Genomic DNA, 27,856 nt, shown 5'->3' on the forward strand with positions numbered 1-27,856 from the left:
GAGCTAGACTTCATCTTAGCAACATTTTTGTTGCTTTTAAATGCTCGATTATATTGTGACAAATTGGAATTCAATTTCCTTCAGTTGTCTGTATTGCTGTGTGTCCACTCAAAAGCTATTACTTCAGTACTAAAAACATTTCCCTGAGGCTTGATGGCTGGCTTGTCTAGTTGAATCTGTTAGGCGATGATTCAGACAGGAAAAGAGTGATTAAGGAAGACATTCAACACTGACCTCTGGTATCTACATTCATGTGTGCAATCAGGTGCACATGTGCCTGCATGCACATGATACATATGTACCTACAGACATACCTACATGGAAACTGGTAAAACTGAGGTCTTCTTTTCTGATTTTACTTTATATTTACTGATATAAATAGTATCCAACAGCAATCGGTACATGTATGCTATGTAAATTTAAATGATTTCTAAACTGTATGAAAATAAAAGGAAAGCACTCTGGGGAAGACTTTCCCGTCTCCATTGAGACACTTTTTAGCCTTCTCTGTCTCTTCAACACAGTCCTACAAAGAGTGACCCTGGCCGTGGCGTGTCTTCTTAGTATGTAGATTTTCCAACATTTTAACAGTGTTAATCTGCAATGCCTGCTAACTGAGTGAACTGAGCAAGATTCTCTGGCAACCGGAACTCAGTCGTTTCCACTGTAAGCAAGCATTTCCCTTCGTTACTCATTTCAAACAGACATTCAGAAATTACTGTTTTCCTGTAGGCTGTGACCAGGACCAATGACCACTTCTCCAGTCCACCTATTGCAACCCACCCTTGTCTGTGCCCATCACAGCCAACAGAAGCAAACGGCTTGCCTTTGGCTGCTATTGCTATGTTCTTTCACACTGCAGAAGTCTGGAATACCCAATTAGTCGATCCAAAATGCAAGCCTTCTCTCCGCTCAGAGAGATACCCTTCTCCCATCAACTTTGTCAGCACATCCTGCTCCGAGGGCCTCAATACGGAGTACAAGTATCAATGTTACAATTGGCTGTGCTCGATTGATCCTGCCAGGCTTTCAAGAAAGCATGATTCAAAGTAAGGTGTTTGAATTAGAACTTTTTCTAAGGTGTGTTTTCCTCTCTATTCTTTTCAGATTTGTCTGTGTGTGTGTGTGCAGGCAGGCATGACTGTGCATGCACATTTGGCGAATGTATGTGCCTGTGGAGGTCAGAGATATCAAATCCCCCTGGAGCTGAAGCTGGAATTGCAAACGATTCTGAGCTTCCTGGCTGAGATGCTGGGAACAGAACTTGGATCCTCCCTAGAGCAGCAAGCACTCTTAACCACTGAGCCATTTCACCACCCCACAATTTCCCTTACTTAACAACAACAACAAAAAGATTCTATTGTATTGTGACAACTGGAATTTGTTTTTGTTTTTGTTTTCTTTCAATTGTCAGCTTTGTCTGCTGCATTTCCACTACCAAGATATTACATAGGTAGCAAAGATAAGTAAGATATTCCACATTGCTATGGTAAAGCAGGCATTCACACACACACACACACACTTATATATTTATTTGAAATAAAGTGATATCACAATATGGGTTAATTCAATTAAATTCATTAACATATTTATCTACCACCTCAAATAGTTTAATTTTAGACTGAAAAATTTGAAATTTTATCTTTTCTAATGATTTAAAAACTATGCAATAGTCTATTACTTTAGTAGTAGCTTATACAACAAACACCCCAGTATTGTCTTCCCATCTGATTGGAATTTTGCTATTTTTCTTTTCTAAGTTTATTTCCCCATCTATAAAAGAAGCAGGAGACATGGCATAATCATGAGAAGCAAAAGCAAAGGACTTGCTTTTATGGTAATGATCTAGAAAACGCTGTTTTTAATACTTGAATGATAGCAATATAGTAGGCATGCAGGAAATCAGACACCCGTGAAGAGAATTTCCTCTTACCGGCAAAATTGATAAAATATTTAAGAATTTGTCCTATGTATCATATTACTGTCGAATGCACATCTTATAAAGTATATAGTTAATAGTATAAAATCCTTATCACATGGGAGAATTGGCACCACAGACTCTTAAGAGAGAGATCAAAGCTTTTCCACCTAGACCCAATGAAATAGAGGCTACACAGTTTGGAAAATATTCCCCAAATATTCTTTTTTTTTTTTTGGTTTTTCGAGACAGGGTTTCTCTGTGGCTTTGGAGCCTGTCCTGGAACTAGCTCTGTAGACCAGGCTGGTCTCGAACTCACAGAGATCACCTGCCTCTGCCTCCCGAGTGCTGGGATTAAAGGTGTGCGCCACCATCGCCCAGCTCCCTTTACTTATTTTTCCAGAACTCATGTAACTCTAACCAAAAGGCGCCTGGCGCCTGGGTCAGTCAGCCACAGTCTGTCTGATTTATCTAACACCAAACATATTTTTATTTTTCTGAGTTAGGGTCTCATGATGTAATCCTGGTTAGCTTGGAGCATTCCATATAGACAGGCTGGTCTCGAAATCACAGGGATCTGACCTCTGCTGCCTCTGCAGTGATGGGATTAAAGGAGTGCACCACCAAAATCCACAACTGGTTTGACACAGAACATTTTTATTTCCCTTCTCAATATATTTACTGTAGAAAAAAAAACCCATGAAAGACAGATAAACAGAAAGGAAAACAGGAATCGACTGAATTCCCAGCACACAGAGGTAATCTCATAGTGCTCAGCAATTTATGGGATTTTTTTTTTTTTGAGACAGGGTTTTTCTGTGGCTTTGGAGCCTGTCCTGTGTCCTGGAACTAGCTCTTGTAGACCAGGCTGACCTCAAACTCACAGAGATCCTCCTGCTTCTGCCTCCTGAGTGCTGGGAGCCACCACCGCCTGGCTATTTTTTTTTATTGTAGCTTAAATTACTGTGCACCAATATTTTTGAAAGATGTATTTGACATGCATAATCATGTATTGATATTGTCATGTACACACAACAGTTTTTGCACTTTTTTGCCAAGTAGGATCAAACTTTCTATTTTCAGTTGTTTTTATTGTTCTCACTATACAACAACCATGCGCTGCTCAGTCAGTAGGTTCGTTCAATGTCTATTTTCAGACCTTGAAGTTTTAGTTACTGACATTCTGTCAGACACATTGGAATATGCCTTTTTCTTCCAAGTGACAGCAGTACTGCTGCTGGCCTCTCTGTGAGCACCCTTGGCTGGTTTCACACCTCTCATCTCAGTTCATGATGAAGGGAAGTGGGAATGTTATGGTTAGCTTTACTGTCAACTTCCACGGATTAGGAGCCTCACCTGAAGAACTGTTCCTTTCATTTCACTGTGGGCCTCCAATACCTAGGGCAAACTGTATTTGCCTCTCTCTCCACGTGTGGTGTTCAGAAACTTATCTATTGTTTACCAACAAACTCCCACAAAACAAGGCGACACACTAGGCCATGGTGGCCATGCCTTTAATCCTAGTACTTGGGAGTCAGAGGCAGACAGATCTCAATGAGTTCAAGGCCAGCTTGGTGTACAGAGTTCCAGGATAGTCAGTGTTATACCAAAAAAAAAAAAAATGAAAAACCAAAATCAAAGAGCATTGCCTGCTCTTCCAGAGGTCCTGAGTTCAATTCTCAGCAACCAGACGGTGGCTTACAACCATCTGTAATGAGAACTGGTGCCCTCTTCTGGTGTATAGGCACACATGCAGGCAGAACACTATACATAATATTTTTTTAAAAAGAAAAACCAAAATCAAAACCAACAAAAAAGAAGGCAACACGTCATAAAGATCATGTGATCTAAATGCAGGAATTCCCAAAAGCCCACATACAAACAATAGAACCATCATGCTCAAGATGACCTTGAGTCTAGCAGAGAGCTCAGACATAAATGCAGTTTGTAAAGACATGAGCTGGTAAGCAGAACTAGCAGAATGCAGAACCAGGCTTTCCAAAAAAAGAAAGAAAAGAAAAAAAAATGAAGGAAGTAGCAAGCAGCTATAAACTGAGAGGGAGAACCTGTTGGTCCCATACTGTGAAATAACTGTTTAATGCTGGTGTTTTATTTTTCTGGGTTTTTTTTTTTTTTTTTTTTTTTTTTTTTTTTTTTTTTTTTTTTTTTTTCTGAGACAGGGTTTCTCTGTGTAGCTCTGCTGTCCTGGAACTTGCTCTGTAGATTGGGCTGACCTCTATTGCCTGACTCTGCCTCCTGAGTGCTGGGATTAGAGGCACACACCACCCTTGCTGGGGCACTTTGGGCTACCCCTGCTGGGGCACTGTGGGCTTTTTCCTTTTGAGTTGTCTGACTTGGGTCTTTCAGCCATCCAATGGTGGCCAGGCTGGGAACATTTGTGCTCTTAGACTGCAGCTACTTTGGGCTAATGTGGCTTTAGAGCTGCTATGGCAGAGGGAGGCCTGATGTAAATCTTCAGGGACACTAGACCTTCTAGAGCCTAGCTGATACTGCCCTTCCCTATGGAATTCCACACCGTCCTCAGCCCTCAATCCAAACTCATCCATGACTTCCCACTCTTCTGCTTCTGGCTGGTTCCTACCACCCAGACCCGAAATAATCACACAGAAACTATATTAATTGCAACACTGCTTGGTCAATGACTCTAGCGTATTCCTAGCTAGCGCTCACATCTTAAATTAACCAGTTTCTATTATTTTATATATTACCAAGAGGCTTGTGCTTTACCGGTAAGATTTCCAGGCGTTTGTCTCCTTCAGAGGCTACATGGCATCTCCTTGACTCCACCTACTCTCTCTACATCTCTGTTTGAGAATTTCCCACCTGGTTTTACTCTGTTAAGCCATTGGCCAAAAGCAGCTTCCTTATTAGCCAATGACAATAAAACATATTCACAGCATACAGAGGGGAATCCCACATCAGCACAGTATCTGAGACCATAACCTTTTCATATCCAGACTGTATCCTAGCTCAGGAAGGATGTCCACCCCTCCAGGGCAAGCAGTCCATTCTTGCATCTCTAAGACTTGACACCAACTTGGTAATAACTTATTGAATGAGTTGATGAGAGCATTTCTTTCTTTCTTTCTTTCTTTCTTTCTTTTTTTTCTGTTTTGGTTTTTCCAGATGGGGTTTCTCTGTAGCTTTGGTGCCTGTTCTGGAACTAGCTTTTGTAGACCAGGCTGGCCTTGAATTCACAGAGGTCTGCTTGTCTTTGGCTCCTGAGTGCTGGGATTAAAGGTGTGTACCACCACTGTCTGGCAATGAGAGCATTTCTGAGCTTTCCAACTCTGTGGCCCTGTGAGGTCTTGGAGACGATTTCAATGGCAGGTCCCGGTAGCAGTTCTGACTCCTGTCAGCATTAGTAGTTTATGTTCTGTTCCATGCCAACCACCTAGCAGGGCATCGACATAGAATACCCACAGGCCATATTGATGTATAAAGCTCAGGCTCTTGCCTAACTAGGTAAGACATAAGATAAATCAGAAAATGGAGTTTCAGCAGGGGCCTGTAAACTTTGAACTTTTTGGTGGTTTCCCAAGGACACTTCTCCAACTACAAACAGTTCTTGTTCGTTCCAAATGTTATTTGGTAGGAGAATAGGGACTAAATAGCTACATCAAGATTAACAGATTGGCTAGGCATGGAGGCACAGGCCTTTAATCCCAGCACTGAGGAGGCAGGTGCAGACAGATCTCTGTGAGTTAGTTCAAGGTCAACCCGTTCTACATAGAGAAACCCTGTCTCAAAAACAAACATCAATAACAACAAAAACACGAAAGAAGTCACAGAGGAAGACTAGGAACCTTTCTTTACCTGGCATCATGTAAGGAATAAAGTATGTTGGAGACAAATTCGGGAAATACAACCAGCAACAGAGGTGTGTGCTATAAAAGGCCGTACAGTGAGTGGCCAGGTTTTTGCTCATTAGCTCATTTCCATTGGACGTTCTTTTTCTTCTTTTGAGATTAATTTTATTTTGTGTGGGTGTACAGAGGCAAGTAGACTGTGTTGGATCTCCATGGAGCTGGACATGGATGTTGGGAACTGAACTCCTGTTCTCTGCAAGAACGGCAAATGCTCTTCCAGCTGAGCCTGTCCTTCAGCCTCCATTGTTCCTTTCTGAGTAAGCTATTTCTATTCCATGTCTAACTTAGAAAGCATGTTTTCTCACCTTTTCCTGGTGGCTGTCAGGATTTTTACCTAACCCGTACCGTGTTTTCTTTTAAATGCTAATGAAATTGTTTGAGTCTCCTTTTGAAGTCTTCTATTAATAAGACTAGGAATACTACAGGAGAATCTGTTTCCTCGATAACATCTGTGGTTCTGTTCCACTCCTACGGATCATGTCTGCAACATTGCTCAGCTTGGAATGACCCAGTGTCTGGTGCTCTGCCACGAGCCTTTCTGCCCACAGCCTCTCCTAACACCCCACTTGGCTTCTGAAGGCTACCTAGGTTCCCAGACAGAACATTCCTTTCCCCAAAGGCTTCCATGACCCACACTCCACGTGACCAGGGTGTCTTCAGTGTGTGAAGTTTCTGTTCCTGCCTCCTTGATAGTAGCTTGGCCGAGTTTGTAGCCCTGTCCCTGACAAACAAGGCTGACAGGGACTTAACCATGCAGGGATGCAGAATATGAACCAAGCTGTCACAGAAACATGAGCTCCCCAGGCCTTTGGAACTCACCTGATGGACTGAAGTGTTGTTTGTTGTCTTACTCTTTTTGCTCTTTTGGCTTTTCGGGGAGACCCACCACCCAGCTCCCAAATAAATCATACATGGAGTCTTCTTTCTTTTAAATGGTCAGCCTTAGGTTGACTTGTTTCTTGTCGTCAGTTTTTCTTAAATTATCCCTGTCTACCTTTTGCGTTAAATTATCCCTGTCTACCTTTTGCGTTAAATTATCCCTGTCTACCTTTTGCTTCCAGGCTTTTATCTTTCTCTAATTCTTTTCTCTTCTTTTCTTTCTTTTTCTTTTCTTTTTTTTTCGTTTTTTGAGACAGGGTTTCTCTGTAGTTTTGGAACATGTTCTGGAACTAGCTCTTGTAAACCAGGCTGGCCTCAAACTCACAGAGATCCACCTGCCTCTGCCTCCTGAGTGCTAGGATTAAAGGCGTGCGCCACTACTGCCCAACTCTTTCTCTATTTCTATATACCTTTCTTTACTTCTTTCTCTGTAGTGTGCTATGTAGCTGGGTGGCTGGCCTCTAATGGCCCCCTCCTCCTTTTCTATCCTGCTCCTTTTTCTCCCTTTTTTTCCTTCTATTTATTCTCCCCGCCTGCCAGCCCTTCCTATTCTCTTTCTTGTCTTGCAAGAGACATGTAACTCTTTATTAGACCATCAGGTGTTTTAAACTGGCAAAGTACCACAGCTTCACAGAGTTAAACAGATGCAACAGAAAAGAATGTAAAACATCTTTGCATCAAAAACAAATGTCCACAGCATAAACAAATGGAACACATCTTAAAATAATCTACAACACTGGAGCCCAAAGTTAACAGTGTAAAGAAGGGTGGACCAGAAGACAGCAGAAGGCTCAGTGCCCACCAGTGCTCACTAAATACATGGACACGAGTCTAGTGCATGCCTAGTATGGTCAGGGTTCCTGTGGTTCCTGTGCCCTAGACACATCCCAAGGTCCCTAGACTCTGAAGGAACTTCTTTGGGCATGGGCCATGCCATGTCTGCAGTTCCTCACACTGTATCACATCTTCATGCCAGGTTTTCATCCTTTTAACCCACACTAAACAGATCAGTAGTTCCCAAGGAATCCATGGTCCAGGGCACCAGTTATGAGGTTGTGAGGTTCAATGTGCAGGCTGAGGAAAACCCAGTGACAATCTGTGGGCCTGTAGGAACCTCTACTTCCTGCCACTACCCAAGGTCCTTTAAAGAACCCCAAAATTTATTTCACTGTTGACAAACAAATGATTTGCTGGCGAGTATGCAATATGTTGTTTGGCCTTAACAGTGGGTTATGTGTGCTCATTTAGAGCTACAGGGCACTCACTGAAGGACACTCTCCTTGGGCTTTCTCCCCATTACCAGCCACCTCAGTTGTCCACAGAAGTTCGTCCTGAATTAGGTTCCCATTTTTTCAGGATAAATTGTAGGAAAACACTCCAGATGTGGAAGGGCAGAAATCACATCAACATCAGTTTACAGGAAAAGGCACCTTCCATCTTGGGACCTACAGTTTACAAAAGGAGGACAGACACAGCGTTACTTTCAAATGCAGAGGTTTGGTGAAACAGAGTCAAACTGCTATCTATTCACTGGGAAAACATACACTGGTCATCTTCCCCTCAGAAAGTACGGAGTTGCATGCATCTCACTTTCCTCCCCTTTAAAATGAGAATGGGCAGATATGTCACATTCATTGAGAACCTACAATGGTGTCTAGTACAAGATGGCACAGTTCAACCAAGGCCACCGGTGCCAGGCCCCAGTGTGCACAGCTTGGTCACCCTCATTTCCTCCCTTGACCCTGGCTGCAATGCCTGCCTGGTGCACACAGACACAACTCATCAGGCAGCCCATTCTTCTGCCTTCAAATGAACCCTTGGTCTGTGCCCAGCAATGTATGCCAATTGCTGAGGTCAGTGGATGCTTGTCCTTTGCTTTCAATCAAAGGCAGCCTGTCCACCACGGCTGCTGAAGCTCAGTGAACACAGCCTGCGGTTTCCTAGGTACAAGCCTCACTACTGGCCCCAGTAGGGCTGCAATGTCAGACAATATTCATCTCAGCTGGCCACAGACTGACAGACCCTCTGGACTTTGTTTCACCACCCCAATGAGTGGGGAACATGAGGAGAACACAGGTCCCCTTGTTCTCTTCAAAGTGGAACTCTGGCTTTAAGCAGTTGCAGCTGTCTGCAGCTCCCGTCCTGAAGGAGTTACAGCAGAAGGCTGCCTCTGGCAGAGGAGCACCAAATGTTGCCGGCAGGGGGTGGGGTGTCACAGCAAGGGAAGGACCACCCCCGTAGGGCCTCCCAGGGAAGAAAAGCAGAAAGCGGGGTTGCTGGGGTAAACCCGAAGGGCAAGAAGGGACAGCCAGGTCAAATTGGCTTGGGTTAGAATTGTTTCAATAAAATTACTTGTAGATAATAAGACATGGGACCCAGAAGGAGAAAGGCAATTGTATAAAGCTGTGGATACAAAGAAACAAGACATGCCAGAAAAGCTTTTTCCTCAATTTTTGACCAAAGACCAAAGACAGGCAAAAAAAAAAAAAAAAAAAAAAAAAAAAGAGGGAGGGACGGAGCCTCTCCCTGAGCCCCAGAACCTAGTCAGCCTTCCCAAAGCCATGCCTGCTGGTGTCCCCTGCCCTGGGGGCAGTCTGATTGCCCCCCCTTTACACACAGCTCCTATTGGCCCGAGTTACCACATCACTGTGAACAAGGCAGAAAGCACCCTGTCCCATATATTTGTTCTGATGTTCTTGAGAGAAACTTAAAAGTCAATAAATAAGCACTGCTAAATGTAGGAGGAGGCTGGATGGGAGGAGGTTGCTGCAGGGGGGCAGCAAGGGAGGACAGATGGTGGCTGAAACTCCTCAAGGGATAAGAGTGGGTGGGGCCTACGGAGTACTAGAGGATCCCGGAGGCCTTGGGGTCCTACACGGAGACACACAGGATGGTAAAGGATAGAAGACACCAGGGTACATGGGCACGTGCCCGGGCCCACGGCCCGCGGCAAGAAGCCTGAGGGCTCGCTGACCTGGCCTCTCCGGTAGCCATCGCATCGATTGCCTTGGGTCCCTGGGAGGGCAGAGCCTTTGCGCAGGCGCGCGCGCTCGCTCCCGCGGCTGGGCGCCAGAGACGCCCTTAGGCGCGCGCCTCACTTCCGGTAGGCAGTGATTGGGTGTGACGCGCGAGCCCTGCCCTGCCGGCCAATAGGCAGCGCGAAGAGGTAGGGGGCGGGGCACGGGCACAGTCCGGACACCGCCCGCGGGCCTGCCCGACTCCCGCCCGGCCGCCGGCGCCATGTGACCGCGCCGCCGCCCTCCGCGCGCCCGGCCCGCCCGCCCGCCGCGCTCCCGCGGCCCGGCGCAGCCCCAGGCCGCCGAGGGACGGCGGGGCCGGCGCCATGGCCGAGCGGGGCCGACTCGGCCTGCCCGGCGCGCCCGGAGCGCTCAACACCCCGGTGCCCATGAACCTGTTCGCCACCTGGGAGGTGGACGGCTCCAGCCCCAGCTGCGTGCCCAGGTACGCCCCCGCGCTGCGCTTTGTCCGCGCGCACCTGCCCGCGGGCCAGGACCCCGCGCCCCCGAGCGCGCGCGGGCCACAGCAAGGCGAGGGCCGGGGCGGGGCAGCGGGCCTGCGGCGCGGGGACCAGTGCTCTGCCCGCACCTTGACACCTGCGTCCCGGGCGGGGCTGCGCGCAGCGGACCGCAGGCACCTTGGGCGGTCGAGCTCTCGGCTAGTGCTACCGCTCTCCTCCCGTGTGCACGGCACTGTCACACCCCAGAGGCCTGGGCCTGAGGCTCACTCCACGGTTGCCTCCCCTGTGCCCTGCGGGTCGGGTCTGCTCTCTCTTCACCTGTCGGCCTTGTGCCGGGAGCTGTGGAGAGAGCTCCGGAGTCCTTTCTACTCTTTGCTTGGAGCTTGTTAATTTTACGCTTACCGAAGCCTGGCCTCCCTCTCTTGGGTAGGCGACATTCCACTCGCTCCGTGGAAAGGACTAGGCAAGATTTACCCACCGGGCGGGCGCTGTGGACACCTATCTTTATGTGGACCTACAGCTTCTCATTCTACTGCCCAGCTTGAAACTTTGGTGATTTCTTCTTGACTTGGATCCTACTCAGGAGCCTCAGTTAGTGAGGCAAAAGGAAATCCAGACACCAGGCTGAAGACGCTACAGGCTTTCCTCTGGGGAGACAGGGAAAGTGGGCTTGTCCCCAAAGAGCCTTCCAGGTACAGAACCTGGACGGTGTGCCCCTGAGTAGAGAAACCCTGTGGAGAGAAGGTACTTCACTTGTAGGTGAGCTTCAGGTTGGCCTGTGGCTCTCATTCTGCCGACTCTTTCAGCAGAGTGTGGTGTTGGGGTTCAGATAGTGACTTTTCCCTTTTGGCTGTGCCTTTGGGAAAGAAAGGATGTATACTGAACGCAATTCCTAGACCTGTGTTGCATCTGGAGTGCTGAGACTTGAGGGTCAGCATTTGCCTCACTGGGAACATCTCCCAAACTACCAAAGCCGGGAGGGGTGGGGGGAGCTGGACCCTCCCACTCTAGTTCTGCTTCTTTACATCATTATCTTGAGCACCCCACTTCACACTGGCCCTTTTAGCAGCCCCTGAGTTCCTTAAATGAGAGCCAAGGGGGTCTCTCTCTCTCTCATTCCCTCCTCTCTTCCCCTTTTCTTTCTTCCTTTTTCTGCTACTGAATCTCATTATGTTGCTGAGGCTGTTCTTGAACTCTTAAGCTCTTGTGATCCACCTCCCTCCCACATCCCTCAGCTTATTTTATAGTTAGAACTACGGTTACAGGTACATGTCACACTCAAGACAGATGTCTAACCCTGGTAAGGAAGGGAACAGAGGCCATTTCATTATCCCTCTAAAGGTGGCTGGTAATTTTTTGTTTGTTTTTTGTTTTTCAAGATAGGGCTTCTCTGTGTGTAGCTCTGGCTGTCCTAGAGCTCATTCTGTAGACCAGTCTGGCCTCGAACTCACAAAGATCCGCCTGCCTCTGCCTCCCAAGTGCTGGGATTAAAGATATGCACGACTTTGAGACAGGGTTTTGCTTTGAAGTCATAGATGGCCTTAACTTTGTTTTGTAGCCTAGGTGGCCTTGAACTCTGTCCTCCTGCCTCTGTCTGCCTCCTGTGTACAGGGATTCTAGGCATGCTCCATCCTGCCTTCTCTGGTCTCTGTTCTTGCATACTCCTAGAATACCCCTTTTCTGTAGGGGATAGCAGCGTCAGGAAAGGCTGGTTGAGGACAGGCTTGCACACAGGGAAGGATGGGGCATCTTGGGTGAGCAGCAGCAGATGTTGGGGAGTTCTGGGTTTTGGCCCGGTCAGAGATGAGAGACTTTTTCTGGAGTGCTGAGGACCACTCCATGTGTGTAAAAAGCATGTAGTCTTAGTACAATGCTTCCTGATCTCTGTCCTGTGCTGTTTGACCTCTGCTCTGCTGATGCATATACCTCCTGTGCATGCACCCTTGGCACATACCCTCATATCACCTTTGTGCAGTGATGTTCTTCTGGGTGCTGCAAACAGGACGTGATCGTGTCCCCTGAGTTCTTTTCACTCTTCACCCTGGCTTTGGTCAAGTCTCCAGTTCTGGGAGCTGCATCTGTGCTGGTGGCTGCTGAAGCATCACTGCTACATAGTATTCCCTTGGAATGATGAAACCTGGGCTTCTGCTAAGGGATATTGCCAGGTTTTTGCCCGGTTACAAATCTGCCATTGCCATTGCAGAGGAGGTTTTCTTACCTATCGCCCGCGTGCATGCCTGTCCCTGTGGCAGGCCGGACCTACTTGAATGTGTTTTACCGAGTAGGAGGACTTTTAGAGGTATGGGTGTGTGTTCGCTCAGTGTTACTATTCAGTTGCTTCCTAAAGCAGCTGTGCCAACTTCAGCCCCAGTGCTAGGGCGAGAATCCTCACTGCCTTACATTCTTGCCAAGCTGGTGGGTGTGAAACAGTGTTGTGGTTTTAGTTTGAATTTCTCTGATTATGAATCTAGACCATTTGTACTTCCCTGTTAGAGAAATTCCTATTCATGTCTTTTGCCAATTTTTCTTTCTCATTTTCCCCCTACTTGAGTCTCAGCAGTTTCTACGGGGGATAGTAATCTTTGCCCACCTAAAACTGTTGAAATCCTCTTTTAATTGTGTGTGTCCCTCAGAGTTGGCCTGGAGTGTGGGGTGGTGGGGTGGGGGCAGAATCCATCCCCCTTACTTTGACATGGGTGGAGTTTCAATTCTCCTTCCCTGGGGGAAGCTGGGTACTAGGCATCCTGAAGCTGATGGGAGGGAGGATCCAACTCCTGATACTCAGTGCTGTCCCAGCCGTGTTGCCAAGTTCACCTTGCCTCAACAGCCTAGTACACCATGCTGCTAGGGACAGTCAGTGTCTGCCCTACCATACTGCTGGGATTCCAGAGTTTTCCGTTCCTAGGCATGTTCTCCATCCACTCTTCAGCGGGGTCTTTACCTTTACCAAAGGTCTTTGAACCTTTGTACTTTCACTCAAATTCTTTTCTTTTTGACATTATTAACTCACTTCCAAGCTTTGTGCACCTGCGTCTTTTTCTTACCTCCACTGACTTCTAGGCCATGCGCTGGCTCACTTGGTGTGTGGACAACAGTTGCTGTCCAGAGTGCACACCATTGTATATGTATGTTTATGGAAGGCACAGATATCTCTGTCCTTCCAGCAAGGAGCGGAGCTTCCATCCTTCTTTGTCATTCCTGATGCTGCCAGCTCTGCATTCCCAGGCAGTACCATCTCCCCAGAGGGCTCTGTGGATAGAGTGAGACTCTTTGATGCATTCATGCTTTTTTGTCAGCCGACTTTCCTTTCTGTTGGTACATAATACTTCCTTGTAAGAATGAACCTTCATTTTAGACATTGGCTTCTTTGGAGTTTGAGGCTATCATTTGGTGATTTTTGTCATAGGGCTTTAGTTTAAGAAACCTTCAGTTTGCTGGGCGGTGGTGGCGCACACCTTTAATCCCAGCACTCGGGAGCCAGGGGCAGGTGGATTTCTGTGAGTTTGAGGCCAGCCTGGTCTACAGGACTAGTTACAAGACAGGCTCCAAAGCTACAGAGAAACCTGTCTCGAAAAACCAAAGATCAAAAAAAGAAAGGAAGGAAGTAAGTAAGGAAGAGAAAGAAAGAAAGAAAGAAAGAAAGAAAGAAAGAAAGAAAGAAGGAAGGAAGGAAAGAAAGAAAAAGAAAGAGAGAGAGGCCTTCAGTTTAAGGTACAGGGAGGGAGGGCACAATCTTCCGCTCTCCCAATGGTCCTGGACAGTGTGGTAAATTTCCCTTAGACTCTCCTCGGAGATGGAGAGAGTCAAGGTTTTCCCCATGTGCTGTCACATGTCTGAAGTGGAGGTTGTGTCCTGGTTTTACTGGGAAGGATATGTCTTCCTCATTGAGTTGAGGAGTCCTTCATGCAGTGAAAGTGGATGCTCTTTGCCAGTGTTTCTGCTCTGGGGTTTGCCGCTCTTCTTACGGGTGTGCTTTGTGATTTCGCTGGAGAATGGTTTCACACTGTCCAAACTGACCTCCAAACTGTGGTGCTCAGGTGAGCCTCCTGAGTGGCCAGGACCACAGATATGTCTGCGTGCTCAGCTCTGGTGTTTTTGGATGAGCAGGACTTTTGATTTTGGTAAAGCCCACTGTTTTAGTTGTTTCTCTGTTCTGTCTTAGAAATATCCAGGATATGAATTGTGTTAAATCTGGTTTGCCACCGACTGGGTTGTGACTGTGACGACAGAAAGGCTCTGAAATGCCCATGCGATCTTCTGAGCTGCATGTGGTTGTCAGAGAATGGCCTGAGCTGCTTCTCAGGCATGTGTGTTGCATTGGCTTAGGTCTGTGATGCATCCTGAGGAATGTGTGGGTTCTGCTGACAAGTCATGTGTGTCTGCGTCAGACTCGTTCCTTAATGTTCATATTGTGGACATCTCAATGAAACTCATCTTTTGTTGCTCCAGTTTAAGGTGAGGGCACAACTTCCATACTCCCAGTGGTCCTGGACAGTGCAGTAACTTTCCCTTAGACTCTCCTTTGGGATGGGTAGTGTCGAGGGTTTCCCATGTGCTTGCAGTTCAGATACGAAGAACTTAGTGCTCTACCACTGAGCTCTATATCTGGCACCCAGCTGACATGGACTGTGGGTCCTAAACTGCCATTGTAAGTTTTTTTGTTTGGTTTTTGAGACAGGGTTTCACTCTAGCCCTGGCTGTCCTGAAATTTGCTCTGTAGATCAGGCTGGCCTCGAACTCAGAGATCCAGGATTCGTAGGAATCAGTTTTCTCCTTCAATCCTATGGGACTCAGGGAGTGACTTGGGTCATCAGACTTTGAGGCAAGCACCTTTACCCATTGATGCATCTCAATAGCTCTACTTTCAAAACAAAACAAAACAAAAGCCAGGTGGTGGCGCACACCTTTAATCCCAGCACTGGGGGTTCGGAGGCAGAAGCAGGCGGATATCTGAGTATTCTAGGCCAGCGTGGTCTACAAGAGCTAGTTCCAGGACAGGCTCCAAAGCTACAAAGAAACCCTGTCTTGGAAAACAAAAACAAAACAAAACCCATAAAAGCCAAGCTTTCTTCTTTTCTTTTCCTTTCTTTTTTCTCTTTCTTTTTGAGACAGGTCTTCATGTATCTAAAACTCAGAATGTAGCAGTGGATGAGCCTCCTACCTTCACATCCCAAGTGCTGGGATTACAGGCATGTCCACCACGCCTGGTTTCTGTGTTGGCTAGTGACCAAACTCAGGGTTTTATGCATGTTAGGCACACATTGCCAACTCAGCCACATCCCCAGTGGTTAACCACCCCCTTTTTCTTTAAACTTTCCCAAAGTGAGGTATAACTGGTGTGTTTAAATTTAGTATTCACCCAATCTGACATTCTGATATTTCTTTATTTAAATGAAACATCCAGTTTATTTTTATTTACCTAAGTTGGCAATACTGTATTCATATCTATTTTATTTTGTGCTTTGTATCATCCTGCACTTCTTTTCTCTTTTGCTTCATCTTGTTTTGGCACGGAATTCCCCTCCCTCATTAATAGTAAAATTTGCTGTTACTTTTTTCCTGGTTAGCTCTGTGAACTTGAGCTGCATCCTTGTGTTATATTTTAGTCATTTGTACCTTTCTCTGAAGTGATACAACTTGCAGAGCTCTTTAGCCCCAGCCCTTCATTTGTACATGCTGCTGTTGCCGCAGTGAACTTCCAGTCCCCTTAAGCCTGGTGATGCTGTCTGTGTTGCTTTACCTGGTAGCTTTAGACTGCTTGTAGCACTTGCCCTCTGTATCTCGCACTTCAGGACTTGGGATCCTCCTCCCTGCACTGGAAAGACGTCCTGAGGCTTTCCTCCGAGGAAGATATGATAACTATGAAGTGCTCTTTTAGCCAATGGTGTCTTGTCTCTTTATTGTCCCCTAGGGCCTGGTGCTGGCTCCAGGGGTAGCATCTCCCTCAGGGTGGCCACCGACTGTAGCCTCTGGTCTTGCTGTTCAGGAGGCAACTGTCAGGCAGCCATGACTCACTGGAGGGCAGTGTGTTGACTGGCTTTGTGGTTACTTTCTTGTTGTGACAGCTTATCTGATGATACGCTATGGCGTGTATTCTTTTATGCTGACCCCTATTAAGGTTGAGGGACTTGTGGATTCGTGGTTTTCTTTAGTTCTGGAAGGTTCTCAGCCCTTTTCTCTTTGATTGTTGCCTCCTCAATGTGCTCCCCACTTACTTCTGCAGTACTGGGTGGACGTGTGGACATGTCAGTCTTTCATGTCAGCAGATGAGTAAGGAGTATGATGGCTAGCAAGCCGTGTACCTCTTTGGCAATTGCCTGATGTGTTCATGTGCTAGCATAGTCCTTCTAGACCTCTTCTCCCTCCTTGCTGCAGGCTTAACTCTTTTTTCTGCATCATGTCTGTCTTCCTCAGTCCAGTCCAGGTCTGTTTCAAGAAAGTAACTTATTGAGTGTTGTAATTGACCAAAATGGAATGCTAAAGAATGTGGACTTTTCTTTGAGTGAGGGGAAGACTCTAGATTATTTTTGTAGGTTTGCTTGGGAAAGTAGTGCTGCTTGGAAGCCTGAATTGATGTAAGTTTAGCTGGAGATGGATTTGAGTGGGGTGAAGTGGGCAGAGGAGTGTGTGAGGTTCGAGAGTGGACTCTTTTGGAGGAGGAAGGCACTGGAGAGGCTGACTTGAGTTGGAAAGGCCGTGGGCTTGGCATCTCCATAACATAGCTCAGTGGGAAGATGGGGAAGACTGCCCCTTGGAGAAGCCCTGTGGATTCAGAATAGGCGTGGCACATGGTTGGAGTCTGCTTGGCTCTGATCTGCCTACCCTACTCAGACACTGCTTTTAGGACACAGGCAGGCAAAGTTGTCTGTGGCCACTTCTCTGTCCTGGTGTGGGATATTGTGTGGAATGCTCTTATCCAAACAGGCTGACTCTCCCTGGGGAACTTAGTGTTGTGACATCTTCATTTCCCTCAAGTGGCTTCATGCAAAAGCTGTGGCCTGCACTGTCTTGGATGCTGGGCATCATTGACTACTCATGACCTGAGAATTACGCAGGGCCAAGGTGCTTTGCAGTTCAAGGTCCTTGCTATTGTCACATAGCCATCCACTCTTTTCTTGGGTCTCAGGAAGATTTGATGGAGCAGGGTGTCAGTGAGGCAGGGTCGAGAGTGAGAGGACATTCTAGAGTGAGGTCTGCTGCTTCATTCACTGGAGTCTCGTTTGATGCCATGGTGGATTTATGCAGGTGGCAGAACTCCATCATGTGGAGGGAATCTTTAGGGCCCTAGCTTCAGGTGGCATAGCCAGAACAATAGAAGTGGCTCTGTGTTTGTGTGTATGCCCTCAGGTGCAGATGAGAGGGGACACAGGTAGGAAGGCCCAGGGCCTGTGCTCAGGGTCTGCCTTGCTCATTCTAGACTCAAACTCCAGGGCTGCCAATCTCTTTGGGAACCACTGGTGATCAGTGTTCCTGAGTACTACTGGTGCTCAGGAGACACAGCTCTCCACACAAGGTGTTTCCACTAATAATGTGTGTGAGCTGCTGGCTCCTCTCCATGAGTACCTGGTCACCTACAGTGACCTAAACATAGTATGTGAATGTATCTAGGGCTGAGTTCTCTCTGCTTTGAAGGTGGGTATTCTAGAGCAAAGATGGGCTTTGTATAGGCTTCTAGGGATGGCAAGTGCTGCACATGGCCTCTGAGAATAGAACTCCAAGCAGCAGTCCTGGAACTTTCAGGCAGTGCTCTCAGTGTCTCTAGAGCCTGTTCAGGGAGGCAGGAGCCCCAGGACTGAAGCTGTGGCCCTAAGTCTCCTGAGTCGTCTCTTGAGGTGCAGATGTCTGCTAAGCAGAGGTGTCTAAATCTGTGAGAGATAGAGATGGGCAGTGCAAGATACCAGACACCGTGCTGGTCTCCTCCCTTCTGGTGCTCACAGATGTGGTGGTTTGTTCCTACTATCCCACTAGCCTCTCCTCACCACCCTGTCAGGATTGAGGGTACTCCCCTACAACATACACTCCGTGTCAAGTACCAAAGTCTTGAAGTAGAACTCACCCTGTGGCCCAGCCCCAGAGGTGCCATTTTCAGAAGGGATCCTGTCTCCAAGGTTCAGGTTCTTCCTGCATTTATGTCTGGCATGGATGCACACAGGCCACAGTGAACTCCTAGTCATTAGGATGGAGTGTCTAGGCAGGATAGGTTTGGATCCCCATGCACCCTTCTCACTGCAACACCTTCTACTTCTGTCCTCTGACATCTTACCTTAGGCAGACGAAACTACATTATCATAGCAGGAGAATCTGAGTCTGACAGTCCCCAGACAACTGTCAGATCCCTTGTCCATCTTTCTGAAAGGTCCATAGTTCTGTCTATCTGGCATGTGCTTTCTGCAACAGCTTTTGGCAAGGTTGTGCACATATGCTGAGTTGGCCACCAAGGTGAGCAGTACAGTGGACACCTTCAGCCTTTGCCAGGGCATTATAAAGCTGGCCAGTGCCTTTGGAAGATGTCTTGCTGGCAGGTGAGTGCCTGGAGGCCAGAGGCTCTCTTGTGCTGGGGAGAGACTTGACTGAGTCTGGGGTAGGCCCCTGCTAGGCCTGGCCGGGGAGCTTTGGTTTAGGCTTCCATGAATTGAGTGTCCAGGTGGACTGACGTGGACTCTTTTTCACCCATCTGGCCTTGGTCATAATCAGCTATGGCCCCCTCATGCTTAATTGCATGCCGCTCTGACCCTTGCTTCCTTACATAGTTGGGGGGCTGCCATTCCCTCAGCTCTGCTGGTTTCAGGCCTGACTCTGGACTCCTTTTGTCTTATTTTTTTCCTTCACACTTTCTGGGCATGGTGGCACTTTAATCCCAGTACTGGAGAAGTAGAGGCAGGCAGTTCTCTGTAGGTTCAAAACCAGCCTGGTCTACATAGGGACTCCCAGGATAACCAGAGCTACATAGGGAGACCTTGTTGAATAAAATATAATTTTTTATATTTATTTATTGTGTGTGTATATATGTATATATATGTATGTGGGTACTTACGTGGCAGTTTTGGAAATCAGTTCTCTCTATTATGCAGGCTATCAAACTCAGGCCATGAGGCTTGGCAGGAGGTGCCTTTACCCACTGAGCTGTCTAGCTTTTCTAAACTGCCTGTTCTGTGTGTGTGTGTGTGTGTGTGTGTGTGTGTGTGTGTGTGTGTGTATCTGTGCACTACATGCATGCAGTACTGTTGTGAACCAGAAGAGGGCGTCATCCCCTGGAACTGGAGTTAAGAACAGTTGTCAGCCATCTTGTGGGTGCTAGGGATGGAACCTGGGTCTTCTGGAAAAAGCAGCCAGTGCTCTTAACTAATGAAGACATTGCTTCAGCCCCTGAACTTACTGTTTGGACCACCAAATGCCTCCCTTCAGCACGACTGATGGATTTTTACCCTTTGAAAAACAAAAAAGAGGAGACTGGAGAATTGGCTCAGAGGTTAAGAGCACTGGTTGCTCTTCCAGGCATCCTGAGTTCAATTCCTGGTGATAGTGTAAAGACCAGAGCTGGCATCTGCCCACTGACAGCGTCCTACGTAGTTATGCCTTGGGTGGGATCTGAGACTATCTGCTGGGGTACGAGGAGTTGATGCACACACCCAGAGAGCATGGGAGACTGGACAGCTGCTCCATACACTTTGGCTCATCTCTGGAATGTCACGGGAGCATTTAGATACTTCTTTAATTGCCAGTGGGACATCTGCAGATGGAAAGCTGGGCCCTTACAGGCTCAGGCCTCTGGCTTGTAAAGGTTTCTTTTCAGGACCCGACCAGGACCTGGGAGGTATTCTGAAGGCTGCTTTGGGGGAACTCCCTGCACTGAGGAAGAGCGGCTCTGGATGATGGAGAGTCTGCCCACACAGTCATGTACACAAGATGAAGGAACCTCTTCCCATGGCCCATAAACTAGTTTTTGAGGCCAAGGTCCTAGAGGATGAAGGGGACCCAGACCTTCTCCAAGCGTCTGGCCTTCTATGACCTGAGATGCAGCCTTATAGTCATTCTCACTTTTCCTTCACTAATTCTTGTTTTGTCTCTGGAAAATACCTTTTCCCTAAGAAAGAGTAGTAGTAACTCCTGGAGAACAGACCCATGTGTGGACACCCCCACTCAATGTAGACATTCCAGCTGCCCTTATGGAACACTGCCTTGGCCTTGTTACCAGCCCATGTGATCACCACTACACAGAGGCCTGAGGCAGGGGTCTGGCAGGCCGACAGGAACAGCTGCACCACCAACTGGGGAATTCTGTGCTCTGACACTGCTCAAGGATATGTGGAGGGGTTCTGCTCCTGGGTCATCAAAATCACACATGTTCTGCGCTTAAAATAGAAGCCCAGGCTGCCTTGCTATGTGGGATGTGTTTGGAGGCTCCCTGTTAGGACAGTGACTGTGATTCCTCCACACCTTTCTATGGAAGATGGATTGCCCTCAGCTCAGGGAAGACAATGTAATTGGATGTCCCAATAAAGTTGACTTTGTTCAGATTTTTTTTTTAAAACAAAGTATGCCTGATTGGATACGAGAGTTCCTTATGAATTTCTTTTTTAGCGTCTTCTAGTTGCATTAAGGATAATGAATAGAGATGGGTATCATTGCTTCTGTTGGTATAGAGCTGACTGGCTTCAGGCATAGTTGGATCCACAGGCATGCAGTTGGGAGCTTCAGGCATCACTTCAGTTTCTCCACCTGCATTCTCATGTGACAGAAGGAGACAATAAGGTGGAACACTGCATCTGGGCCATCGGTAGCCAGAGTTGGCTGTAATTGGTGCTCAGCAAGATGTTCAATCGAAGTGTCAGGTGTTAGACACAATACATCACTGTACAAGAGCAAGTAATCCAAGTGGAGGACTAGATTGGGATAAGCTTGTAGTTTATGGGGTTCCTGGATATAGCTGACCATATTGGGTACAGATGTCTCTGTCACTTTGGCATAACCTTCAGCCTTTCCTCTTCTGGCTTCTCTCAGGTCCTGTGTGTCCAGCATAACACCTGGACAAAAGCCCCAGAACCAAGGCCAGACTACATACAGTTACCTGCCTACTGCCTCTATCCTGGGTACCAAGCTGGCCAACGTTTGAGCTCAGTCTCCTAGCTTACAATGGCAAAGTCAGGGGCTAGAGTCCTGGGCATTTTGAGGGTTGCTGAGTCAGGTCAGTCTGGGGGACAACCAGTATTAACACTTGGGAAGTTCACTCCAGAGCTGCAGTTCTGTTAACCAAGCTCACCAAGTACAGAGATTCCAGTCTCTAAAAGTCATCTTTTGGGTCTCTGAGGTATGGCCCAGGTGTAGCGCACTTGCCTAGTGTACCTGAGATTGGTTCATTCCCAGCCTGTGAAGGAAAAGTGGGGATACAAGAAAACAGAGGTAATTAAGGGAGAAAATGCAGAGAAATAAAACTGAATAAAATCATCTGAAGAGGGAGCTGGAGAGATGGCTCAGAGGTTAAGAGCATTGCCTGCTCTTCCAAAGGTCCTGAGTTCAATTCCCAGCAACCACATGGTGGCTCACAACCATCTGTAATGGCATACAGACAGAATAGTGTATACATAATAAATAAATATAAAAAAAATTAAAAAAAATCATCTGAAGATAAAATCACCCTGATGTTCCATGTCTAACACTGCTGTGTTGTACCTTGTCCCATGGAAGGGAGACTGCTAAGCTCTCCATCAAGGGTGCAGTCACACCTGCAGGGTGATTGCTATAGAGAATTGGGAGGCTAGCTAGAGCCTAGAGACGCCCAGGAGATTTGTGGGAAGGAACAAAGATAGGACGCTGTGAAGGGCAATGAGACTTGGGAACTGTTGCTACAGTGGTACTGCATAGGAAAGGCATCACCATTCCACACTTGTTCCTTCCGGGCATATGCTTATGCTACAGTGACAGGCTGCATGGCAGCACTGGCCCCAGGGCTCTCCAGGCTCAGCTCTCTTCCTCTGGGCGTCTTGTGCGTGTGTCCCAGGCCTACCTTGGGATGTAGTTGGGCCCACTCAAACCTCACATATCCAGTCTTCAAGATGGTTCTGAGATCTGCAGGGCCGACCTTGTCTCAGTTTCCTGAAGTCCTTTCTTTATCTCTCTTCTTGTGTTCTTTACTTTGACCACCACTCTTCCCCTTACAGCAGACTCTGCTGTCATCTGCGCACGGGGTCTAGACTGTGCTCTTAAATTCTCAGACACCTAGGTGTTTTTTTTTTTTAATATTAAGATAATTCTGTGTGTCTGTGTGCACATACCGCCCCCCCCCTGTGTGTCTCTGTCTATGTGCTTGTGAGTATGGGTGCCAGCAGGGACCAGAAGAGGGTGTCAGTCTCTTGGAACTGTACTTCTAGGAGACTGAGCTGGAACCAAACTCTGGTCCTCTGCGAGAGTAGTATATGCTGTTTACTGTTAAACTACTGGTTCAGCCCCCTCCGCCATTTTTTTTAAATTCATGTGCATTTGTGTTTTGTCTGCATAGGTCTGTGTGAAGGTGTCAGATCACCTGGAACTATAATTACAGAAAGCTGTGAGCTGCCATGTGGGTGCTGGGAATTGAACCTGGGTCCTCTGGAAGAGCAGGCAGTGCTCTTAATTGCTGAGTTCCTCTGCAATTATTTTTCACATTTGTTTATTTGTATGTATGTACTATAGTATGTGTGAGGTCAGAGGACAACTTGAAAGAGTTGGTTGTGTCTACCGTATCATCCCTGGAGATGGAACTCAAGCAGCAGGCTTGGTGGTCTTACTCACTGAACCATTTCACAGGCTGTGGACTAGCTTTTAACTGACATGTCACTGATATACTTGCATTTATTTTTTTGTTATTTTATACTTTGTTTTTCCTTGATAGTTTTTTCTCATTTTCTCCTGAAAAATAATCGAATGTTTACCAAAATCGATTTACTGTTTTAAAAAATTAGGTTTCTAGGAACTGGAGAGGTGGCTCAGTGGTTAAGAGTACTTACAGAGGACTCACGCTCAGTTCCCAGCACCCACATGGCACCTCAAAACCATCTGTAACTCCATTCACAGGGGATCTGACATCCTTTTCTGGATGTGAAGTACTGGGCATGCATGTGGTACACATACATATATGCAGGCAGAACAATCAAACATGAAATAAAAATAAATATTAAGAGATAAAAAGAAATTGGGTTTCTAAGTCACTAATTTTTTTAAAATTTCATTAAAATATGAAGCTTAGCTCTTAAGGACCAGCACCCCTTCCTGTTCTCTAAGAGAGTGAACCCTGACAGGCAGAGCTCAGCTGCCTTCATGTCTCCTCAGCAGGTCTTTGTGCTGCGGCCACTGCACAGAACAGTTCCCTGACTTTGCTCGCTAGTGCTTCCCACTCCTGCCTGCTGGAGTGACTTTATTTTTCCTGGAGCATATCCTTTAGTCTTGTGAGTGGAGGCTGTGTGTCTGTTTCCCTCTTGTACTTGGCCTTCCGACTTACCTTTTTATGGTTTTGAGACACTTGTAATAAATTTGCCCCTTGTTCCATGTGGCTAATGTATCGTCTCTGTTATTCTGAAGAGCTTTCCTTTCAGTCTGAATTGATAGGATTTATTACTGATATAGTTTTATTCTCCTTGGGACTCTGCGGCATATGAACATGGCTTTCCTTGTTCTGGTTCAAACATTTTCCCTTTGCTGCTCAATCTCCTCCTGGATGGAGACCGCTTGGTCTCTCCCTCTGGTTTCTGGGCTGCTTCGAGGCCTGCACCAGCATTGATCCCAGTCAGGCCATCTGTCTGTGAGGCTGCATATTTCACCCTCTGAGCGCTGGTGTCCAGCTGTTTATGTGCAGTTGTTTTATCTGTCCCCATGGGCTATGCTTTATAAGCGTGGTCATTGTTCTCCACATCCTTAGCACAGGTGGCTTTGCTAGCTGACTCTGTGATGTGAGACTCTTGGCTCTATGAGCATGGCTAGTGGGAGGCCCTAATGTACCCTAATTCCAGCACATTCAGGATTTGCCTGTGTGGCCTGAGTAGAGGTTATGAGGAGGCAGCTGGGCATTGGAGCCTCCCTAAAAGGAAGCCCAGAGCTTCATTTGCTGTGAAGCTCTTACTGTATGGACCCTGCTCTGTGGCTATAACAGCTGAGGCTAGAGGTGCAGGGGGTGTATAGGGCCTAGCTGAACCCTGGTTGGTTGTAGGGTCTCCGTACTTCCTCCACGTGAGGCCTCATGGCTCAGCCTAGGACAGACACATGGGAAGTTATGGCCCAGCATTTTTCTCCCAGGTGGTCCTGGAGTCTGAGCATGTTGGGTGAAGTCTAGTGTGTGAGTCCTCTACTGCATAGTGGTTCACTCCATCCAGCAACTTACCCCTTTCCCAGAGGTTCAATTAGAAGCAGTTCTAATTCATAACAATGTCCCAAATGTCTTTCTGCTATAGAATCAGGAAGAGATCCAAGGCAATCTCATGGTTCCACTCCACCATTCCCCTTCTTCAGGGGACGGGATGCCTGGGGTATGTGCACTGTTCTGTTGCCTTCTGGTCCAGTGCCACACCCCACACCTGTGGGCAGGGCAGCATTGCAGTTCCTTCCCTCTGTTGACCCATGACTCCTAGAAAATGACTGGAAGACACACATGCACACACACATACACACATGCACATGCACAGCTTTCCCTGTTCTTAAGGCTTAGTTTGCTTCTTGCCCCCTACTTGTACCTTTGAGGCTTGGCTTTTACCCCCAGGGACTTTGGTGTGCACTTGTGTCATCAGATAACTGGAGATTCCCCCCCTCCCTGTGTCCTCTAGAGGTGTCCTATACCCAGTAGGTGTTGGGTCTGTCTTAGGTAAGGATCCTGCCTCATTGGCAATGTTCCCATATGGCACCGCATTGGTAGTTACAATGTGGAACAGTGCACTGTAGTCAACTGAGAGGGCTGGTCAGGCCCTGTGGAAACTATCATTGTGCCCTGCCTCTACTAGTGCCAGCCAACTGTGGAGGGATTGGTAAAACAGCCCGGGACACACCTAGGTTCTCCTTAGAGGGCTGATCATTTGAATTAGTCAGAACCTGAGAGCAGCAGCTTAAGGGACGAGGGGTTTATTTTATTCAGTTTCAGAGGTTCCAATCCTTGGTAGAGCACAGCTGTTTACCTCAGCAGGAAATAAAGAGCATGCCTTGCCTTGGCTACAGGCTATATCTCCTTTTCCTTCTTTATTCCATCTGCTTCCAGCTGTGTATGGTGCCCCTGCACTCTGGGTGTGTCTCTCTGCTCTCAGCACCCTCATATTCTAGAAGGATACTAGTCTATTAGGTGTTTTTCAAAGTCAGTCAAGTTGATAATGGAGATTATCTGTCACAAGGTTAAAGGCACAGGAAAAGTGAATCCATCGACATCTACCCAGAGTATGTCCCATTATTTTTGTTTGATTTTGAGATAGGCTGTTACTTAGTTCAGTCTGGCCTGAAACTAAATATGTAGTTGAGCTTGGCCTTGAACTCCTAATAGTCCTTAATACTGGGACCTGGCTTCACCCTCTGTCCTGTGAACCACTGTGTGAGGGACAGGACGGGAGGTAAAAGGTGTTGGCATTTAAGTCTAGAGGCCTAGATGTTCCCAGGGCTGGTGGCTCCCAGACTCTCACCTTCTTAGTTGAAGTTGAGCACAGGTGGCTCTGCCTGTGTTAACTCTGCCACGGTGGCAGATATTTGACAGAAACATTTTTTCCTTGGATTTTCAAGACAGGGTTTCTCTATGTAGCTCTGGATGACCTGGAACTTGCTCTGTAGATCAGGCTGGCCTTGAACTCACAAAGATCCTCTTGTTTCTACCTCCCAAGTGCTAGTATTAAAGACGTGCACCACCAATGTCCCAAGACAGAAACATTTTTATTTTTTTTATTTTTTGTTTTTCGAGACAGGGTTCCCCTGTGTAACAATCCTAGCTGTCCTGGAACTAGCTCTTGTAGACCAGGCTGGCCTCGAACTCACAGGGATTCACCTGCCTCTGCCTCCTGAGTGCTGGGATTAAAGGCATGCACGACCACGGCCTGGCCGATGGAAATATTTTTAAGGATGAAACTTATTTTCAAGTTTCAGTTCATGATTGCTGACTTTTAAACTTGTGGGGAAGCAGAACATAAAGACAGAAAAGCATGGTAGAAGAAAATTATTTACCTCATGATAAACAAGAAAGGGTCAGAATCAAGATAGACTCTCCAGGGTGACCGCTTTAGAAACATCAACCATGCCTCAACTTCCCGAGCCCCATCATCTTCCAATAATCTGTTCCAGGTTTGAACCTCAGTGGTTCACTGATTAGGTCGGTGAGCTCATGATTTAGTTGTCCCTGGAAATGTCGTCACAGACACACCAGAGCTCTGCTCTCATGGTTTCCTAGGCATCTCAGTCCAATCAGGTTAACAGTTCCCATCAGCTCTCACACCCTCACAGCCGCATAATGCGTGTGACACAGGAGACAGGAGCAGAGTAGAGAGGGCTCCCCTTCTCTCATCTGTTGGGTGCATAGCACACGTGTACCTGGGACTCCTGGGCTATAATGGGAGAATGGGGGGGGGTTCCTTTGGGACCTTTGGGTCATAGGGCTGGAAGACCAGGCCATGGAGATCTGCGGATAGACTCTTCCCATGGCAGGTTCCAGCATGGTGATGCCAATGGCTCCTGGTGGGATGATGGAGTGCCTGGTGAGTGCAGCCCCAAGTTAAGTTCTGTGTGTGTTCCTAGACCCTCTCACAGAGCCCTTTTGGAGGATTCCCTGCACTCTCAATGGACATTACACAAATGGGTCCTCTCTGTTGACTGTGCTGGTCCCAGGACTGAGTGGCCTCCCTCTCTACTACCCTTTTTGATTGGGCTGGCCACTGAGGGGATGGGGAGGTGGAGATACTGTAGAGGTCCCATGGTTGGGTATCAGACCTAGTCCCAGTCCATTGACCCTTGTCTCTATAGTAGTTGTCCTAGCTCTGAGTGCTGGCCAGTGGGGACATTGAGAAGGCACCCCAGGACTCCTCTCCTCATTACCCAGGAGCACCCATGTCCAGATAAGGGCTAGGCACTGGAGAAGACTGAGCTCAGCCAGTGAGGACTGGCAGCTGCTCTCGGCCACACAGGTACATTTCTGGTTCAAAGAGGTTAGCAGATATTCAAAGTACAGTGAATGAACCTGGAGCCTCTCGTAGACCCTGCTCCTCCAAGACTGTGCACAGTATGCCTTGCAACAAGTCTCTCCTCAGATGCTCACTGCAGTGAGAACTGGCAAAGCTGCGTATGCGGCCTTGACATGTGGACCTGAGCAGGAGTAGGCACCACCCTGCCTGGCCTCCAGGGTTCTGGCATGTGGTATTTCTCTGCCTGCAGGGCATGAGAGACAAATGGCCAGCCATCAGCGCTGGCCCAGCTCCCACGTGGACAGGCATGTGAGAGGGGGCTGCGCCTGAACAAAAGGTCCTTCAATTTTTCCTCCAACAAACATGGTCAGCAGGTTTGGGGCCCCCAGATTTAGTCCTTTGTGAGGCAGAGGTCGTAACCTTTTGTGTGCCATCACATGCCTGAAGGAAAAGGGTGAAAATCAGTGTTTTTAGAAGTCCAGCCAAGATGCTAGTGTGGTTTCAGAAATCCATAAAGTACATTTATACCTTTAGTTTCCATAGTGCTATTAGGGTGGTGCATAGTGGCCAGTTGTCACCTGCT

At 47.4% G+C, this 27,856-nt stretch overlaps 1 protein-coding gene across 4 annotated transcripts in view; it reads left to right on the forward strand.

Moving 5' to 3' along the window:
• Nucleotides 1-9,930: 9,930 nt before the first annotated feature.
• The window catches only part of Pacs2 (phosphofurin acidic cluster sorting protein 2), a 63,057-nt gene continuing 45,131 nt past the window's right edge, over nt 9,931-27,856 (forward strand). For 3 of the 4 annotated variants that reach the window (XM_050131960.1, XM_050131962.1, XM_050131963.1), the window contains exon 1: nt 9,931-10,149. In XM_050131960.1, the coding sequence (XP_049987917.1) occupies nt 10,031-10,149 (119 nt within the window). In that variant the 5' untranslated portion in view covers nt 9,931-10,030. The remainder of the gene's footprint in view (nt 10,150-27,856) is intronic. The other variant, XM_050131961.1, reaches the window with a different exon arrangement.

Source organism: Alexandromys fortis, unplaced genomic scaffold (genome assembly GCF_014885135.2).
Source record: "Alexandromys fortis isolate MF-2015 unplaced genomic scaffold, M_Fortis_MF-2015_v1.1 scaffold_399, whole genome shotgun sequence".
NCBI lineage: Eukaryota > Metazoa > Chordata > Mammalia > Rodentia > Cricetidae > Alexandromys > Alexandromys fortis.